The 20,862-nt window shown below is 44.7% G+C and overlaps 1 protein-coding gene across 8 annotated transcripts in view; it reads right to left on the bottom strand.

Annotated features, from left to right (window-relative positions):
• Nucleotides 1–20,862, bottom strand: part of STAT1 (signal transducer and activator of transcription 1) — a 50,575-nt gene that overhangs the window by 20,162 nt on the left and 9,551 nt on the right. For all 8 annotated transcript variants that reach the window (XR_005838025.1, XR_005838027.1, XR_005838026.1 and 5 more), the window contains 13 exons: nucleotides 15,125–15,214; nucleotides 14,028–14,106; nucleotides 12,991–13,082; nucleotides 12,635–12,786; nucleotides 10,850–11,008; nucleotides 9,104–9,196; nucleotides 7,504–7,563; nucleotides 5,463–5,492; nucleotides 5,282–5,375; nucleotides 4,118–4,159; nucleotides 2,748–2,831; nucleotides 2,235–2,333; nucleotides 1,049–1,184 (listed from right to left, as the gene is read on the bottom strand). Coding sequence is in view for 5 of the 8 variants with exons in the window: in XM_040642644.1 (XP_040498578.1) it covers nucleotides 1,049–1,184; nucleotides 2,235–2,333; nucleotides 2,748–2,831; nucleotides 4,118–4,159; nucleotides 5,282–5,375; nucleotides 5,463–5,492; nucleotides 7,504–7,563; nucleotides 9,104–9,196; nucleotides 10,850–11,008; nucleotides 12,635–12,786; nucleotides 12,991–13,082; nucleotides 14,028–14,106; nucleotides 15,125–15,214 (1,210 nt within the window). In the remaining 3 variants the exon portion in view is untranslated. The remainder of the gene's footprint in view (nucleotides 1–1,048; nucleotides 1,185–2,234; nucleotides 2,334–2,747; nucleotides 2,832–4,117; nucleotides 4,160–5,281; nucleotides 5,376–5,462; nucleotides 5,493–7,503; nucleotides 7,564–9,103; nucleotides 9,197–10,849; nucleotides 11,009–12,634; nucleotides 12,787–12,990; nucleotides 13,083–14,027; nucleotides 14,107–15,124; nucleotides 15,215–20,862) is intronic.

Below are 20,862 nucleotides of genomic sequence, written 5' to 3'. Positions count from 1 at the left end.
GGACGTGGGCTCAGGGAGGTTGGTGCAGATCAAAAGCCAAGTGAGAGAAATGAGAGAGGGGAAGGAAGCCTAGGGGTTATCAGCTACACAAACTAAAGCAGCCCAGGCCGTATAAGGTAGTGAGCCTGCCATCTCTCTTTGTGGAGAACCACAGAGAAGCCATTATAGGCAGAAAAGATAGCTGTCTTGATTCTCACCAAATAAGGAAATGGAATATGCAAATGGAATATGGTGATTTCTTACATCTTATTAAATGGCATTAAGACCCCTACTGTGACAGCTACACGCCACAAGAAGGCATACTGAGAGCTACTTGGTTAGGAAGAGTCTACTGATATTTGCAATATACACAATTCTTCTGTATAGAAAGCAAATCTGGAAAAAAAAAGTTGCTTGGGGATTTTTAAAGAAATAGTTCAGATACTCCCATTCGTTAAAGATTTGACCTTGAGGCTAGTAGGTCTTTCATTTCCTTATGAGGAAAACTAATAAATCCATGAGATTAGCTACTGAATGGGGAATTCTCTGTCATGGCCTGGACCCTGCCAGTCAGTCAGAACTACTGTTCAAGGATGTCATCCTGCTGTGGGCAGGGTCTCCATGTACCTGGACCACTGAGGCAAGAGCCGTGGGCAGTGCTATGCGGCGGGTGGCCCCAGGACCTTACTTATTCTCACCGTACTGGGGACTTACTTTTTTCTCCCCAAGGTTAATGAGACTTTGTCTTTCTCATCAAGGAACTTCTTTTAGCCACAACTAATATATTTTACACAATTCAAAAACATTTCCCTTAGGAAACCCGCTCAGTAATGTTAACATGAGATAGTCGGGAAATGATTCATTTAAGTTTTTTATCAGGTCTATACCTACTTCCAAGGTGAGCTATAATTTTCATTTACTGTAACAAGCTGCAGCTGGAAAAGCCAAAAGAGCGCTCTTTTTTTTTAACACTCTTCTACCTTGATCAAAATAGAGAGCAAAGGGGGGAAAGAAACAAGTCGAGCTATTTTTATGAATTTCAATTTTCATATACGGAAAAAGTTCCTACCGAGTAGTTTCTCTCCTAGCATGTTGAGCTGGTCCACATTGAGACCTCTTTTGGTGACAGAAGAAAACTGCCAGCTGAGCACCTCCGAGAGCTGGGACCATCGTGCACAGGGTGGGTTCAGGAAGAAGGACAGGTTCTAGAGAAGGAACACCCAAAAGCTCAGGCCGCTGGTCCCAAGCAAGGCACTCAAACCCGGATCTGTCCCGAAGTTCGGTTCTAGCTTCTGTGACACAAGTTTTCACAGAAGAGAAACACAGTTGATTCTCATTATTTGCAGGTTCACATTCATGAATTTAAACTACTCGTGCAAAGTTACTTTAAGCCCCAAATGGCTACTTGTGGCACTTGGGGGGTCATTTGTGGACGGACCCATGAATAGAGCGGTGAGAGACTGGAGTCACCCGACACATATATTTCTAGGAGCGGCAAACAAAGCAACTGCCTTCTTGTTTCAGCTCTCATACCACAAGCACGGGTCCTTTTTGAGATCTATTTAGGGCCACGTTTTTTGCCTTTTGGGTTAATTTCATTTTTAAAGTGGTCCCAAGGATAGCGCTGAGGTGCTGTGTGATGTTCCTAAGTGCAAGATGGCCGCAGGGCGCCTAATGGAGAAAATACGTGTGCTTCGATGTGCTTCGATCAGGCGTGACTTACAGGGCTGCTGGCCGTGAGCTCAATGTTAATACATCAACAGATACATTAGATAAGGTGTCTTTAAACAGAAGCACACATAAACAAGGCCACGTATCGATAGGTTCGGTAGCAATCGTTCAGCATTTGCTGATTCAGCGTTCACAGTGACTTTCTAGAATGTAAGTGCAGGGAATAACGAGAATCAGCCGTGATTAATCAACAGTGAATATCCACACTTAAGAATGCAGCATGCTTGTTTAGCAGATATATACACTTTTTTAAAAGAAAAGCAATAAATGAACTCATCCACAGTAAAAGTTATAGGAGATCTATTGCCTGAGCTTATTCATATAGAAGGAGAATCATAATTCTCACTTCTAATACATATATATGCTTCCCTTTTCCAAAATTACTTAAAATCCTTAACAAAGCCACTAGAGTTACGCCACTTTTCCCCCAACATCTGGCCCTGAGGGGCTCTATGAGATGTGCAGAAGCCAGACGATGGGGTGTTTGGTTAACGGCTATGCAAAAGCAGATGTGTCTTCCATACCCGGGGTTCTGTCACCAGCATGTTGTACCAGAGGATGGAGGCCCAACCACTCGGGAGCTGGCTGACGTTGGAGATCACCACAACGGGCAGAGAGGTAGTCTAGAAGATGACAAAGACCTTGAAACCATCAGAATCACAGAAATATCACCTGGAGACCGCTTTGTAGCCTCAAAACTAAGCAAGGGATGGTTTGTAAATTTGCACGTATTTTATATTTGCACACTAAAAATGTAAAGTTAAGTTCTTTTGTCCGTAGCTTATTTTCATTATATCATTAAGAAATAAGTCTCCCTGCTTCATATAACAAATTAACATAGGACACCTCAATGAGAACATTTAGTTTGTAGCATTTAAAGCTGAATTCGGTTCTCCAGCTTCCCGAATCATTCAATTAACATCAAAATAGTATTAGCTGAAAAAGATCATCTTTTTTAGCAATTAAGTAAAAATGTCTAAAATAAAAACTGAGAAATAAAAATAACATTTTCCATGTCTGAACCATGTAAGTCTCACCTCGAGGTCAATGACCAAACCAGGCTGGCACAACTGGGTCTCAAAACTAAGGGAGTGAAGCTCTTCAGTAACGATAAGAGGGCCCTTAGAAGAGAAAAGGGAAAAAATAAAAGGAATATAGTGATTCGTTTACACATCCTGCAACTTTCAAGGGCCTCATAAGCACTGCAGCAGGCTGCAGAAAGCCTCACCCCCACCCAACTGCAATTCAGAAAAAAGTTCCCATTTCAAATAACGCATCCCAGGTTTAATTACTGTCTCTCGGTGTTCTCTCAAGGATAAGATTTCTGAAAGCACGACCAGGGTTATAGATTAACAGAAAGAAATGTCCATAGGGAAACAGCAGCTTCTAATGGGTTTCTTGGTGATGTGAAGCTTCCCGGCTCTCAGCCCCTCTGCCCGCTGCCCCTCTGCCCTGCTCCAACCCCAGGCAGACGGGTGGACAGCGCACGTGTTCCAGGAGGGATTAGTTACTGGAAGGACTGATCTGCATAAGCCTGGTGGGTCAGAAAGTCCTTGGTTTAGGGAGAAATATAATAGTTTCCTAAGCGCCTTCGTACACATTATCTCACGCAAGCATCACAGCAACTTAGAACCGGAGAGGAGAGGCCACTCTCTCAGCTCACAGGAGAGGAAACTAAGCCCCAGGGCGGGGAGGGGGTGGTGGTGTCACAGTGAGGGTAAAGGTCAAAACAAGGGCTAGGTGGCATGTGTCTGCACTGCGCAGGGGGTGCCTGCCCCACTCTTCCACACGACCTCCGCTGGGTGTGGCTGTAAGGAACGCCTGCTATGTGGGCACAAAGCCTGAAACGGGTCCAAACCAAAGCAACTGCAGACATTCTGTCCTCTGTCCGTAGTTCAATTTTTAATGCATTACAAACATCACTCCTCCCCAAGGATCTGGCTGTAAAAAGGAAACGGAAGGAAAGACGCTGCCACTGGGGAGGGAACGCAGGAGTGAGAAAACCCTCTTGCCACACTTCATTCTCGGCTCAGCAGTCCCGGGCCCGCCTCCAGTCCCGGCTCACAGAGTAATGCCGTGTGCCCTTGGCTACATCCTCCACGCTTCCCGGGACCTGCTTTCTCTGCCCGTGAAACGTGAGCAGCACAGGGGCCCGTTACAGCGACTCCACTGTGCTGTCTGGGTGGGGCCGGGGACGTCGTGGGCAAAGTCATCCGACCAGCACAAAGCAGGAAGGCAGTGGGTTTTTACTGCTGTCACAGACACACCGTGTCCCAGAGCTCATCTACTGCTCTTCCCTGCTGGGTCTGAACCCCTCTTTGAGGCGCTGCCAGCCTTCAGCACACTGAGCCAACCTGCCTGGACACACCTGCTGGTTAGAGACCGTTCAAAACAGAGAAGGACTCACCTCGTTAGTTCTGGTGCCGGCATTTTTCTGCTCTTTCAGTTGCTATAGAACAAGAAACCATCTTAGTAAACAGCATGATAACGTTCACAGTTGCTATTTTCATCTACAAATCACACCGAAGTCAGGGTTTAGAAAGAATAAAGGATGTGAAATGATTTTCAGAGTGCAGAACAAGACAGGAAATGACCCCTGTGCGGGCTCATGAGCCTAAGTGCCGTCTTCCAGCAGCCGAAACCATGCGGACACCAAGCGAACATGGAAGGATCCCAGGGAATCACACCCTACTCCCTGCCCCCGTGCAAGCTTTGCTGAATGATCCCCCTTAACCTTCATGAGCTGTTTCATGCTCCCCAGTCTCAGGGCACAGCTAAGCCTACCCTCAAAAGGCCTTCAATCCCCAAAGTTTTAAGGAAGCATTCTAGAGCCCTGAGAGCAGTTCTGGGTACCGTCAGACTCGCAAATCTGGACTGAGTCTCTCATATAAGGTCTAGCTTCACTAACTATGAATTTGCTGGCTTACAGAATTGCTGCCAACGAACCTACCTGTAGGTTCCAGCTCAGGGAGCGCACAGGGGTTGGGGCAACATGTCAGACAACCTCACAGAGGCGGGCCAACGGCACCACCCGCTTATAATCCCCTGCTGGATTTCTACGGCCTGGTGGAATGGGCCTGCTCCTCTGGAGACAAAGCAGTAGGGGCAGTGGTCATGGGCAAGACCACCGGGAAGGAGAATGTGAATAATGGGCCGAGGAGAGACTCCTGGGGTCTGCCACACTTGGAGCGGGGAGAAGGAATGGTCAGGATGTGGGAGCAACAATCAATTCTAAGGAAACCACAAGAGGCCAGAGTGATTGATCACTGAGGTCACAGAGGCACCAAGAACAGATCACTGATGTGCACACTGGCTTATGGAATATTCTGCTGAGATTGCTACGCCCCCAAAAAGTATCTCTGGAGAAGAGACTGGCAGAAAACTGTAACAGAACAGGACTGGGATAAGGAGGAGGAACAAAGATTCAGTGTGAAGTCAGCAGCCACACTCTAGAAAGCCTTCCCCTAGGGGTGCCGTCCACATCACACAGCGAACTGGGTGCCACACCATTGAAAATGAAGTCCTACTAAGCCAGACACAACTCAAAAAAGGGGAAAACCGGTCTCCCTACCAGGTGTCGGAATTCTGCTGCCAGACTTCCATTGGTGGACTCCTCCATGTTCATCACTTTCGTATGTGTGCCCAAAATGTTGAACTTTCTAAATCTAGACAACACAGAGCAGAAATACTTAAAAGGCTCAACTTTTAAACAAACGAAGACAGTAAAATATTGTACAAAGTGCTTGACATACCCTTTTACTGTATTTCTCTCATTCACATCTCTGAAAAAGAAACAAATATATATATACATAATCATATGTGTATTTAAATTTTGAAATGAACTTTAACAAAAATACAGAAGTATATGTATAAGTAAAAAATCAATATAAAATCCACACCTGTGGGTTTTCCGTTCTTTCCTTCCTTCCCTCCCCCCTCAGTCGACCAACGCGAGCTCTGCCAAGGATTGCTGAGTGACCTTGGGCAAACGAACCATCGGGCCTCACATTTCTCACTTGCTCAATGTGTTGCTACCAGCACCAGCCTTGCAGGATGTTGTGAGTGGTAAGCTAGTTCACGAGGGGAAAGAGCACAGAGCACACCCTCCCTAACCATAAGTACGCAATGCTTCTGGCTGTTTCCTGAGCCTGCCCTGCGTGAGGCACTGAACTAAGCACAGAGTGGCAGAGAGCCGGCTCTGCTGTGAGGTTACGGAACTTCCAACATGACAGCTAAATCCTTCTTTTTATTCTCTATTATCTTTAATGCTTTTATGAAAGTACCAGAATAAATGATTTGGGGGAAACTGTCAAGTTTAAGTTTTAAATCTGAGGTTAAATCTTGAGCAACCTGGCCTCTTACATCAATGCGGTGATGACTGTCATGTTCTAGGCTCACATGTATCTGTCAGGCAGGGCTCAGTTACATGGGTCACACTCACAGCACACTCACAGTTACGTGGGTCAGTTGCCTTTCCTATCCCAACTAGAAGTTCCATGAATGACAATCACCATTAGCTATGCGAGGGACCAACTTTCTCCAGTTCGGGGGGAGAACTTAAAACGAAAGGAACAGCATGACACAAAGCTGCCTTGTCAGAGCTAAGAAGAAAACCCAGAGCTGGAACAGAGAGAAAAGACAAAAGAGCTATAACAAACCAAAAGAGAGAGAGATAGAGCACAGTGTAACGGCCATAAAATTTCTGCCACTCTTCCCTTTAAGAGATAGGAGTGTACTTCCGTGTCCCTTGAACCTCAGGTGATTCTGACTGGGTTCTGCCAACACGCCCCAAGTCTTGCCCCAGCAGACCTTGCACGCTGCTATTCTTACGGACCTGGAATGCTGTCACCGTGCGAAAAAGCCCAGGCTAGCCCCTGAGAGCCCCATGGAGAAGGGCCCAGTTATCCCAGCCAGGGCCTCAGACATGTAACAAGTCCAAGCTGGACCACCCAGAAACCACCAAGCTGACCCAGACCAGAAAGACCACCTATAGCTCACAGAATAAGAGAAATAACAAGCTTTTGGGTTTTAAGCCCCTAAGTTTTGAGGTGATTTGTTAAGAAGCAAAAGCTAATACACAGAGAAACCACAGCTGATGGCAGGAAAGACAAAGGCGCAGAGTACAGGGAAGAATATTGTTACAGAGCAGAAAGACAAAACACCGGAGGAAAATGACTTGGATTATCATAAAGGGCTCCGAAACTTGTTAAACCAATATGTTACACACAAAACAAAAGCATTAAAAAATATTAAGGGTGGGGGCAGGGAGGGGAGCCAGTGGCTGGGTCAGGGCTAGTCCAGGTCTAGGGTTGGAGGGCAAAATGGGAGAGGTCTGCTCCATTTAGAACCCCGTGAGAGAGCCTGCCCATTCTGGATCCCTACTGTCCAGAAAAGACCAGTCCCTGCAAAATCTGCAAGTGCATTCCAGGAATAACGCCACAGGGGCTGCGGTCACTGCAGCCCGGACCGTCTTCAGCCTTGTGTTTGACCAAGCACCCCGCCTCCCCTGGGGCTGGCCTAGGAGGAAGGAGGGGTGGAAGGCCAGGCCCGAGACTTGATCCTTATGAGCTTATATGCATAAAACACTCATTCTTTCACTTGTTTATAGTCTAAAAAGGCACCAGCACGCTGCTATCAGCTCAAGCGGAAGCTCCCCGTGTCCAGAATGGGAGCTATCAATTTAAATCTCCCGGGATCACTTATAAATAGCCCCCGAGCATCAGTCCGTGTTTGGTTAACAAAACCAGCATTTCAATAGTGTACATATCTTAGATAATATTAAAGATATCTTACTTATCAAATAAGACTTTGACTTTCAAATTGTAATTGAGCTCTTGCAATTTCACCAGCAGTCTGGAAAGAAAAATAAAAGTCATTATTACTTTAAAAAATTATCTATTACAGCTTATTTATTATGCCAATTCCCTATTGGTGAGCATTTCAATAACCCTCCCCCCTCCCCCCCTCCAGTTATGACAAACAATGGAATCGACATCCATGTATGTCTACTTGGATTTTTTTAAGTGTATTTGCAGATAAATTCCTAGCTGTGGAACTGCTGGGGCAAAACTGTAACACTAAATTCTGACAGAAAGCAGCAGCTTTTCCATTCCCACCAAATATAAGTAAGGGTACCTGCTTCCCTATATAGCCTTGCCAGCACTGGATTTTATCAAAATTTCTATTTTGGGCCAATTATACGGGTAAAAAATAACAAATGTACTTTTTACTAAAACTTGTATCTAATGTTTGTTGTGTTGGGAAAAAATAAGGACTCTGACCCATAATCAGGAGAAAGAGGTTAACATTTATGTCATCCCAGGGTGGTGTGGGAAGATGGAAGGAAGGAATGCTGAGCTAAGACATGTGTGTGTCTTCTCTGATGAGCTGGAGACCTTCGGCAGGAGTCCTCACTGGTCTGTTCCGCATAATGGGCAGGTGGATGGGATTAGGCTTCTGGCGCCCCTTCTAACTGAGTTCTCACCCCGGGGGCCCTTGGGTGTGGTGCTGTACACCAGCAGCCAGGGAGCCTCAGCTGGAGACCAAACTCAGCAGCACCGCAGAAGAGAGGACTAAGGCCAACTGTGAAGGCAAGTCCAGCTCTGTGGAGTCCAGCTGCTCATCAGTAGAACAGCTAAATAAATTTGCAATTCAACAGAGAAAGGACAGCCCTATGTTCTCACATGGAAACACTTCTGCAATTTATTATCAAGGAGAAAAATAGGCTGCAAAACAACACATATAGCAGAACCCTAGTTTTTAAAAATAAAATCCTGTACATGTTATGTATGTGTGTATGTGTGTGTATCTATGTACGAAAAAATGTGTATACACACATGCAAATGTATTTACTTCTGTATTTGTGTAGACACGGACAGCATTCTTCGAGGGAGGACTGACACTAGGCTGTTTACCACAGTGGTCTACAGATATCTAAATCACAGACAACTGTGAAACACTGATGAAAGCTACGAACCCATTCACCAGAAAAAGAGACGTGTCATGAGTCCATATTCACACACACTGCGTGTGGTCTCAGGGGTACATAAAGCCCAGCTTACAAGCTTCCACTCAGGAGGGCACGAAACTGCTGGGAACTTTTGTGTCTGTCTACTCGATGCACTTCCACCCTTTCGAATTCCTTGGAACAGTGAACGTGCATCCCATTTACAGGGGGAAAATCAGGTGTGCGTGTGTGTGCATAAACTGGTTATGTTTCTATTCCTTTTAATAGAAAAGACAGACTCTTAGATATTCTAAATAAGAATTCACATTGAAATGCCTACTGCAAAACTGCTTCCTCTAAAGCACGCTACGGGACAGTGTTATGAAGGAAGTGAGGGGTGCAAACTTCATGGCAGGAAGTGCAGGGTTTCCATCTTTTCTTGGTTACCTCAACTTCACAGTGAACTGGACCCCGGTCTTCAAGACCAGTGGCCTCTGAGGATGAGTTGGCATGCAAGGCTGTCTTTCCACCACAAAGGAGCTGTAAATTCCAAGCAAAGTGCAGATTAGCATTTCCATTGAGGCTGAGGCAGTACAAATTGCTTTCCCGAAACAGGAGAGGGGGTTAGAGGGCACAAGCTAAACCTCGGTTTGGAAGATTCGAACAAGTTGGTGAATAGAAGGAGGTTTGCAGGTCAGCACAGAAATCTCCATACCCTATTTGCACTCAACATGAGATCAGAGTAGTTGTAGTGACCTGTGACACCTTCAACAATGAATACCCTGAGTTGGGTTGTGTTCATTTACGAATTTGCAGGAAGAACCAAATTCACTAACTAGACTTAACTGTGGCAACCGCTTCGCAACATGTGGGAATATCAAATCATTATGTCGTACACCTGAACTTACGGTAATGTTGTATGCCAATCATGTCTCAATTTAAAAATAAAAATAAATGAAAACAAAAAATAAAAAGAAATTTCACTACAGTTGAAAACGAACCACATAACATATTGATTGCTTACTACCATAATTTGAAATGGGTATTTTGGGATACTTTGGAAAACTGTTCATCTAGTAAAATTGTTTAGTAATACTTATTATCTAATAAACATTTCCATATATTAATTTTCACTTAAAAAAGGATCACATTTGCATTCTAAAACCTAAGTAAATAAATATCTTTCATTATTTCAAAATACAGCACTGAGGTATTCCTGTTTGGACATTAGCCACAGGGAACTAAGGATATTTTTTATTTTGTCATGTTAGCACACGAAAGAATTGCAATATGAACTCTACTCTTCTACCCAGTGCCATTTATTTATCTACGAAGCATGTTTGGAACGCCTGCCCGTGGGCAAGGCACTGTGCAAGGTCCTTGTGGGGGAGAAAAGATGACAAAGGCACATCTCTGTCTTCCAAGAACTTCCAATTTATATCACAGACGACAGAAATACATACACAACTACATATCGATCCAGAATGGGAGAAGAATAAAGACAGCCATGCAGACCAGGAAGGGAGGTAACATGTTTGGGAACTCTGGGGAGAATTCATGACAAGATATAAGCTGAAACTTTCGGGAGGATACAACGTTGACGTGAGATTCAGAGAAGGTGGCTGTGGGGTTGGGGACATAGGAGAGGCATGGTGAAGTGACTGGATTCGGTGCGGACGAGGTCGGCCTGGAAATGACGTGTGTGGGAGCGCTCACCCTGGAGGGGCCAGCTGGGCCAGGCTGGGGAACTGGGGCGCCACCTGGACGAGCAGGTGACAACGAGCCAGGCTGGACTGTGCTCTGGGAAGCAGAGCGTCACCGGGTCTAGGGAGGCAGGGACTGAGAAGGCAACCGCGTGGGAGGCAACTACGCACGAGTTCAGCAAGAGGATCTGAGAGCCTGAAGGAGGCTGATGAAGCCTTGGTGTGGGAAGGAGGGGACAAACAGCACCAGGACAGACTTGACAGGTCTCCACAAACACTGGCCCCAGGGGAAGGAGGAGTAAAATGACCACGTTCCCAGGCTAGGTGGCCACAAGAATGAAGAGCCAATGGTACGGACAATGAATTTGGGAAGAGGTGACTGCCCTAAAAAAATTTACATCATCTATTAAACTTTTAAACCATCTGAATCACCATGAAATTTTCCCCTGGGCAAAATAGTTGCAGAAGATGCCACCGAGGCTCGAGTTACCTCTGGATGAGCTGCTGGAAAAGGCTGAAGGTGCGGTCCCACAGCCCTTGTTTGTTTTTTGTGATTGGGTCGTGTTCGTAGGTGTACTTCTGTTCCAATTCCTCGAGCTTTTTAAGCTGCTGACGAACCTGCTGCAGACTCTCCGCAACGATGGTGAACCTGGGAACGTACAAGACACAGGGGCCTCCATCAGAAGCCGTCTCAAGGCGGCCTAGGTTCCAGGGAATCGTGGGAACCAGCAAGCGGTTTCCACAGGCAACACCTGATGTTATCTGCACAGCCATGCTCTGCACTGAAGGGAGAAACAGAGCACAGGGTTCACCTTGCCGTTAAAGAGGGGGATCCTAGCCCAGTGCTTCCCAACTTTGTTCAAGCCACGGAACACACAAGACCGGGACAATCTGTCGACAGCACCGTGGGGGGCCCTGGAGGGCATCTGTGGCCCTGGTAGAGGCTCCTTGTGGCCTAAATGACCACAAGGGGGCTCCAGACAGCCCAGGAACTCCCTAGGCAGCGGGAGGGGTTGGGGGGGGGGAGGTAATCAGTGCTTCTCAAGGGCCATTGGGGCACACTGGGCTGGGAAGCGGTTCTAACCAAGAAATTTGGAATACAAGCAGACAATCCACAGGATAAGTATTAATTGTTCATTAAAAAAAAAAACAAAACAAAACAGCATTCAGAGAACCTCCTGAGCTCTTTGGTCCTTGGGCGCTTGGGAACTGGTTTCAGGCTACCATCCCCTCACCCTGCACTGTGACCCACCTTTTCCATCCTCTCTGGTCTGTCAGCCCTCCCCTGGACGACACTAGTATGCTCACAGTTACCCAACTGGCCATTCTGTCTCTAGTCTACTCTCCAGACTGCTGCCAGAGTGACCTAAGTCCAAAAAAAAAAAAAAAAAAATCCTCCCAAGAAGTGAACCTGTACTTAAATAAAAAGCCCGCCCGGCTCATTAGTACCCACTGGATAAAGTCCTGTTCCCAGCACCGTGCGAGAGCCTCCTCAACCAGGTTCCAGCTTCCTGCCCTCGCCAGCACCCCATTCTCCAGCCGACCGGTATGGAGTACCGCAGGCCCCCTCTCACGCCCAGCCTCGCCTCTCCCCTCCTCTCTGTCCCTGCCGGTCTCCTCTCTGGTCTCCAGGAAGGACTCCTCTTCACTCTCAAGTCAGTGCAAGACCAGTTCCTCTCGGAAACCTTTCCCGGTGACTCCGTCCCTCCCCCTCCACAGAACTCTGGACAGCCCTTCATCAGAGCACTGGCTGCCTTTTACCGCAGAGTGATGACATCTACCTTCCGCCTAAACACGGAGAGCTCCTTCCTGGTGAGGACCAAGAATCACTCATCGTGTGTTCCCAGGTCCTAGCCAGTGCCCGGCATACAGCATTTAATGAGGATTTACTGGACGGATGACTGAATGAATTGTCCAAACTGTTATTTCATGGAATCCTGGAAAATGTCTCATGCTATTCTGTTTTCAATAAAACATTAGGGCTCAAGCTGTTCAATGTGTTATGTGATGACTATGTCACCGGTGTTTTGGCACAAAACGCATCCCATGGGATAGGCACAGTAGGGAGAGGAGGGCTCCAAACCCAGCAGAACTTGGCTGAACTCGGCCACAAGCATGAAAAACGTGCACTTTCCAAGTGTTTCCAGGGCAAGAAGAGGCTGGACTATATTAAAGTCTAAACCAAAGTGTTGACAGGGTCCTTCCAACTAACAGTAACTCGAATGTGGACTTGATGAGTTCATGGGGTCGGCCAGTCAGATTTGGAGAATCGTACCAGTTCTGCAGCTGATCAAGACAAGCGTTGGGGGGCCCCCCAATACAGGCACTCTGCTGTCTCTGCTTCCATTCCACCAGCTCATCATTAATCAGGGCTTTCTGGGTAAGTTCCGTAACATTCAACAACTCTATTATTTTGTGAACTACTTCCTACAGGGAGAGGAAGAAACAAAGTGAAGTAAATTCATCTTTAATCACTGAATTTAAAAATATTTTTTAAAAGCAAAGCAAATATCTCAACTGGGGCTCTAAGCCAAGTGGTTATAAAAATAATTTTTCCTCTATTCTAAACTTCAAGTCCATTATTTATAGTCTGCGACAAAAGCAACGTTATTCTGGAAAGTGAATCACTACCTTTCTTTTATTGTCGAGCATTAAATACATCTTCTGGATTAACATCTGCTCTTGTTTCTGATCATTCTTTGCCACGCCATTGGCTTCATGCTCTGTGAATTGGGAGAGATGGCAGATAAATAGGAATGTAAAAAAACCAAAACCGCCTAAATCCAAGATTCACATACACTTAGAAGAACTATAATCCAAATGCTATCTGGTGACAGATCAAAGTTTGGTCTTCTATTTTTACCGAACAAAACCAAAAAAATGTCCGAAGTTTAAAAACCGGACAGGCTGAAACAAAGTACTTGGTTTCAGTGACCCAGGTGAACTGGAAACGGAACTGTCTGGCTCTTAAATCATTGTCAGAATATTACCTAAATGACTATAAGCGACAAAATTCAAACTCCCAGATAAAAAATTTATAAAAAGTGTATGTGTAGCTTTGAAAGAGAAGTACACAATTAGGAAGGAGTAGTTGAGCTTCCTTTCTCTCATACTATTCCCTAAATCATCCTAATAATCTCTCCACATTAACCCTGGTATCCTCCAAATGGTCGCCAGGGTTTCAGCAATCATACGGAGCTGCAACGTGTGAAGAAGCTTCAAGCAAGGACACTTCACGCACCTGTCTGCCTATGTCACGCAGGGGGCTAGGTACAGGAAGTAGAGTAACACATAACCAGTGGTTGCCAACAGGGGGTGACACTGGCCCGTCCCCACCTCCCCCAGCATTTGGCCATGTCTGGAGACAGTTTTGTCCGGCCCCACTGGGGATCAGGGAATAGTTCTACTGCCATCTGGTGGCTAAAGGTCAGGGATGCTGCTGAAGATCCTATAGGGCCCGGCTCAGCCCCTCACAACACAAAATTATCTGGCTCTAAATGTCAACAGCACAGAGGTTAAGACCCTGGCTTGCATCATCAAGAAGCCAAGACTAGCAATTCAGAGTCATAAAACATTTGGTAAATATGAAGCCATACTTGCCTTCTCTATCTAGTGTCAACAGAAAAAAAGGACAGCCAACGGGCACTGCTTCAAACGTTAACTCTTACCTCTGTTCTGCAAGGTTTTGCACTTAAAGTCATATTCATCTTGTAAATCTTCTAGGGTCTTGATTTCATGCTCTATACACTACAAATAAAGACATAAACAGGTTTTCCCACCGATCAGCTTCCAAAGACTTTGGTAAATAGATTATTGCTTCTATAGGACCCAGAAAACCACGGTAACAATCCTGCTCCCTCAAAGATGGATTCCACTTGCAAAATTCTTATCACATACATAATAATGTCTATTTCCTTAATAAGTATATAATAATTTTTTAGGAGGAAAATATATGGTTATTTTCAGACCGGGCTCACTTGATTTCTACTTTAATAAAGTGTTTCCCTAGGAAGCTGCAGGACAAAGTTGCTTCAAAGAATCTGGAATTTGGAAAGACACTGTCTGAAGCACAAAGTCAGATCCATGCTGGTGTGACCCAGATACCCGTGAGATGGCATCCCTCAGCTGGAAGGCCTTTCCCACAGATGCAGGTCTGGTGTAAAGCAGGACTACTTATCCCTACCGCCCAGAAAGCCCTAACAGTGGAAGGCAGTGAACACACACCACCAAGGGCACCAAAGCAGCCCTCAACTTCCATAAATTACCTTGCAGGCTTTATCTTAAAATTGTTGTGGATATTTTATTTTAATTGGAAATGTATCACAATTCCTTTTAGTGAAATGTTTCTGTTCCCCTTCCCAGTCTTAGAATAAAACAGGTGCTTGAGAAAGATGGGCCATGTTTGTCCTGAGGCTCTGTGTAACCCCAGAATCAACCCAATTTGAGAAGCACAGACATCAAAGGCTATTTCGAGCAGCAACATCTAGTTTACTGGGTGATGGGGCAAAGTCAATAGTTACTGCACAATCTTGCAAGGAAGAAAGAGATAAGCTCAATGTTTGAAGTTGTACAGGGGCCATAAAAGTCTATCTGCTCACTGGTTTAACTAATTTGTTTACATATGGTTTGGAACTTCCTCAAAACTCTTCCTCTCAACTACGTAAAAGACTGAAATCAGTTCACCAAGTTTACACTTGAGCAGTTGAAACCTTTTTCGTCTCACAAAAAGTTAGAGGCTGAACATATATATTGACTCAATACTCACCATAACTTTATCTTTCACATTTCTGACTTTGCTGTCGAGCTCCTTCTGTTTGTCTAACATCACCGTGCTCTGAATGTTCCCCGACTGCGCCTGGAGTGAGAGGTGCGCAGTTAATGACTACCAGTTCCTCCGCATAGTTACCCGCTGGTTACTCTCCAAACTCAAGTCCATACCCTGTGCACCACCCACCTCCCAGACCTTCCAAAACCTCCTACAAGCTTCCCACATGAGTGTTGACAAGAAATATCTCAGTTGTCAAGGCCCTGGTAAATGCTGGCAAACTGTTAAAAAGGCTACAGAAAGACTAGGCTCAGTTCATGCCTACTATAAACAGTATTTCTGGAATTTTCCATTAATTCATACAGTTGCATGGTACCACATAAGAAGTTTACTTCAGGGTTTCCCAAATTTTGTAGACAAGATTATTCCTATTAACCCTGTACTTATTTGTCGTAAAGCCTTGACATTCACAGTACGGTCCCCAGACCAGCAGCACCTTACACCCGGGAGCTTGCTGGAAATGCAGACTCTCAGCGCCTAATCCGATTACTGAATCAGAAGCCCCATTTTGACAAGATCCCAGGTGATTCAGAGGCCTAGCAAAAGTGGACAGCACTGCCATTAAGGACTTCAGTGAATATGTGCCACTCTAAAGTAATAGCTACTATCAACCCAGACACACAGAGTAGTCAGTCCTCACCCTTAGGCAGACTCAGACGTAGCCGCGTCTATGTGTTCCTTATTTAAGGTATTCCATGGTTTATCCACACAGCATGACTTACTAGGTATTAAGTCAAGGTCAGACAATGTCCTAGACCCAGGTGGTAGAGTGGTAGACACGAGACTGTTCTCGTACAAATTAGATTCTAGAAAGGTGCTATTTTTGTTCAGAGTTAAAGCCCCTCCCACGGTCCCATGGCCAAAACTGTGCGCACCGACCCTTCTTACAGAGTCCTACACAGCACAGATTCCATGTGGGTATTTTTACATATTCATATTTATCAGTATTTTCTTCTTTTATATCTGGATTTTCCCTATGAGAAAGCCTTTCCATATTGACAGATTAGAGAGGAGTTCACCCATTTTTAACCCAGCACTTACATGGTTACTTGTTCTTTTTTCCCCCCTACTTTTAGATCTCTAATCCATTTGAAGTTTATTCTTGTGTTTACTGTGAAATACGGGTACAATTTTAACTTTTTTCTGCAACTGGCTGTGCACTTGTCCAACAACATTTAGTGAAAAGTTCCTATTCTCCCCAGAGCTTTGACTTGCACTTTTATCACACAAATTTCCTTACATATCTGGGTTTAAGTTCTAGATTTGCTCTGCTTTTCCACGGGTCTTTCTCTCCCTAAACCCGAACCCTGAATAGTGCTTAACTGTGGAGTGTTTGGCATATACCTAATAGGGCAAGGCCCGTCTCACTGCTGTGCTTCCCCATGAGCTCCTTGCTGTTCTTGCACGTTTATTTTCCTGATGACTTCCCCAGCTTCAGAAAGCAACTTGTTACTTCTATTGGGATCACGTTAAAAATATGAATAACTCAGGGAGAGCTGATATCTCTACGATGTTTTTGATTCCTATGCCTCTCATGCTTTTCTCTTGTCTAATTGTATTGGTGAATACCACCAATATAACGTTATTTAAATAGCAGCGGAAACAGTGGACATTGTTCTGACTCACTGATGTGCTCCAAACTATGTAAGATACTGTGTATAGCACTGAGAGATGCATATTTTAATGCTAAAGAGGTATCCATCAGTTCGTATTTTATTTAATGTCTTTTATCAGGGATGGGTATTGGAGTTCGTCAGCCCTTTTCAGCAACTACAAAGATAAGCATATGCTTTTTCTTCCTTGTATCTAGTTACATAATGAATTACATTAATGCATTTCCCAATCACAATCTATTCTGTAATTATAATTTGGAATAAATCCTACTTGGTCATAATATATTGTTTTCTTAGTGTATTACTGAATTCTGATCGCTAAAATATTTTGTTGAGGATTTTACTTTAATATTTATAAGTGAAATTGGCCTATAGCAATATTCGTTTTTGTTCTTTTTTATGTTTAGGCGATCAAAGTTATTCTTTGTTTACAGACAACTTTGGAAATTTTCCTTCATTTTATATAATCTGCAATTGCAGAAGTTCAAAGCATCTGGATTATATCTGTGTAAAGTGTGTATTAAAAATATATTAAAATGACTGGTATTCCTAGGTGCCACAGGTCACTGAGGAATAAACAGGGCTGCTCTGGCCATTTGGAATGAGCTGTCACCTCGACCAGCTCCATAAGGCTTCCTGCCTCTGCACCGGAATCTCTTGCTGCTGTCCGCTAGAAGTACGGTGTGGATGCCACGTCCTGTGGGCTCTCCTACCAGCTGGGCCACTCCACCCAGACAGAGGGACCAGGCCACGGGAGCATCCTGACCTCCCGGTCCTTCCTCCTACACTGTCAAGGGTTAGGTGAGCAAATGGGGAAATACTGGTTATGAGAATGCAGCTGCATCTCAGCTACCAGTCAGTTCCTGCTGTCACACTGGGAAATGCTTGCTAGAAAAATCCGGGGCCTGTGGCAGAGACCTAAGAAACCTCCAGCTTCACACTTGAGCAGTCTGGCCCAGCTACTGACACAGCCAGTTACTGACAGAGTTACTCTCTGACTCCTCCCCCTCCCCCTCCGCCCCTCCCTCCCTCTACCCCAGTCCCAACTGTCAGGTGGTGCTTCAGCATTTTACCATCAAGTACTGAAAAAATACCAACAATATCACCAATGACCACCCTACACTTGTGACTCTCATACTACTTCCATGGTGAGTCTTGAACTTTTTTTTTTTTTTTTTAAGATTTTATTTATTTATTTGACAGAGAGAGAGACATGCAGCAAGAGAGGGAACACAAGCAGGGGGAGTGGGAGAGGAAGAAGCAGGCTCCCAGCGGAGGAGCCTGATGTGGGGCTCGATCCCAGAATGCCAGGATCACACCCTGAGCTGAAGGCAGACTGAGCCACCCAGGCACCCCACTGAACTTTTTAACTTTCTGACAAACCAGGAAAATCAGGAAACCAGAGGAATAGCAAACGCTAAAGTTGGGTATGGAAGTGCTGAATCACTATATTCAACACCCAAAACTATTATTACACTGCACGTGAACTGGAATTTAAATATAAACTCTACAAAAACCATTAAAGTTGGAAGGTCCTCTACTCCTATGTTCTCATTTCACACCTGCACTTCTACCGATCCTGTTTGGAGGGTTTTAATTAGACCTGAGCTCCTCACACACCCCAGACCAAGGAAAAGTCTGCTCAGGGAGGCTTTCTTCAACAGAACAAGCAGCTGCCCAAATAAGAGGACATGGGACAGGCACTCGCTGGGTGTCAGAGGTCCCAGTCAGAATGCCCTCCTATCCCATCTCACGAGTCTGAAACCCCAAGAGAGATGAAGAGACTTCTCTATGAATGGGTTTTAGAGTCAGACAATTCTAGGTTTAAATTCCAAAACTCATTAGCTCTGTGGCCTTGAGCAAAGTACTTGATCTCTCAATCTTAGTTTTTTTTCATCTGTAAAATGGGGTAAGAATACTTAAGTTCAATGACAGTTTTGAAAGCATTTATTCAAATAAAATAATGTTTATAAAATACTTAGCACAGGTCCCGAAATAAGCATTCAGTATATGGTAACTCTATAATTTTAAGATTTTATTTAATTGTCATAGGGAGAGAGAGAAAGGGAGAGAATAGGCAGGGGGAGTGGCAAGGGAGAAGCAGGCTCCCTGCTGAGCAAGGAGCCTGATGTGGGGATGTGGGACTGGATCCCAGGACCCTGGGATCAGGACCTGAGCCAAAGGCAGACGCTTAACCGACTGAGCCACCCATACGCCCCTGGTAACTCTATTATCACTGAAGATCACAAAGACAGAATAGCAAAGGGAAACCTGAGAGCCACTTTATGTCTTTCCTTCCAACCTGAAAGAAATGATCACCACTCACTGTGGTGAACCTTATGGACCTAAATTTTATCCATACATACAGTTTTTTCACCACACACACACACGATAAAGAAAAAAAAACACTTTAGTGTGCTATAATGGGAGCAAACAAAACACTGGTAGTTTACTAAAAAGTATCTATATATAATATTCTTTAAACATATTTTCTAAAAGTTCTTCCATTAAAACAAAAAATAATGAGAACAAGATTTTCCTATCCCAACGTTTCTATAAAATTTCATACTCTCTCAGTGCTCTGAAGGGACTCTGAAGTTTGCATGTTTTTAACTTGTTGAATTTCTTGAATCCCTGCGTACCTATCAGTTTCCACAACTGTCAGTCAATTCACAGACACTCTTGTTTCATCTAGATTCTACCTATGCCTCTGGCCCCCAAAATGGGATTACTTTGAACCAAATACAGACATCAATTATTCCATACATAAGTATGTTAGTATGAACAGTAGATACATTATTAAAATGTATTTACTTCAACAAGGGGAGAAATGGCAAAGAAATGTTTCTCAATTTCCCAGTCTATAATAGGTTGGGTAACTTTGGTGCCATTTCCCTTTCCCTGATGGCCTCAGACATCCAGATCCTTCCCTCCAACCCCAAGAAGGACTTGCTTCTCTTGTTCTCAGATGGACAATCAACTAACCCTCCCTAAAGGTGCTCACCGATAACTCAAGTTATCTTCTGAGAGGCTTAAAATGATCCTCTCCCCAGTTACCTACATTTTTTAAAGGGGAGACAAACTCTGGCAAGCCTTCAAGACCCAAACCATACCCAGGAGAGGCTGATCTGGGAGAGGAGAAATCCTCTACTCTGCCTCCCAATGCCAACTCCAGGCACTGGGGCCAAAGGTGAGGAGAGAAATGCTTGGGTGCCAAGGTGGAAAGTTTGTTCTGCCCATCTCTGCTCTTGGCAGTCCTCTCAGTTTTGAGATACAGGAGTGGCCAGTCCATTGCATAGCATTAAGATGAAAATCCCACACGATCAAAACGTCCTGCTGAAAATCTCCCAGGTGCAGAATGCATGTTGAAGACAAGCATAGCTGCTGCAGAGAAGACCAGGCAGCCAACACTGATACGCACTTCTGCTCACTAGGCCAGGTACCAGATGAACTAGTTTGAGTTGAGAACAAATAATGCCTACCTTTAAATGCTTAGTGCAGCAAGGTGCTTTCAGTGTGCCAGGAACTAAATGCCCAGGGAAGCAGCAGATTCACAAGGACAGGATCAAATCCCCAGAAAGTGGCTGGAGAATGCATTCACCCGATAGTTAAATTCGAATACTCTGGCATTCTTCCCCTCATATTGGAAGGGTCTTACGCAGAACAATCCATACGGTGGTTTCACAACTATAGTTTCACTGCCTTCTGGGTTGTTCCAAGCACAACATCACTCAAGAAGGGAATGAACAGATGCCATGCCAATTTTAAAAATCTGAACCCTGATCGCCAGGAAGGTTTGTATGAGTATTAGTAAAACCATGATCAAAAATCTTGGTGCTAAAAACAAATCTGACTCATTCCCTGTTTGGATGTCTTATATATTTAGGAGGTAAATCGATCCTATTCAAAACAAAGGTCTTGATTTTCCCATCAACTCATTCTTCTCCTCCAAAATGTACTACGTCCTTCAAAAGCCCTCCTCCTGTCTTTTCTGTCCTCCCCAGCTCGATGAACAGTATCTCCAAGCAACTCGAGTCGCAAACCATCAAGTCATCTTTCGTTTTG

This window comes from Ursus maritimus, unplaced genomic scaffold (assembly GCF_017311325.1).
Source record: "Ursus maritimus isolate PB19 unplaced genomic scaffold, ASM1731132v1 scaffold_1, whole genome shotgun sequence".
Taxonomy (NCBI): domain Eukaryota; kingdom Metazoa; phylum Chordata; class Mammalia; order Carnivora; family Ursidae; genus Ursus; species Ursus maritimus.
Note: the sequence above shows the minus strand (reverse complement) of the source record. Positions and strands in the feature narration are given on the sequence as shown.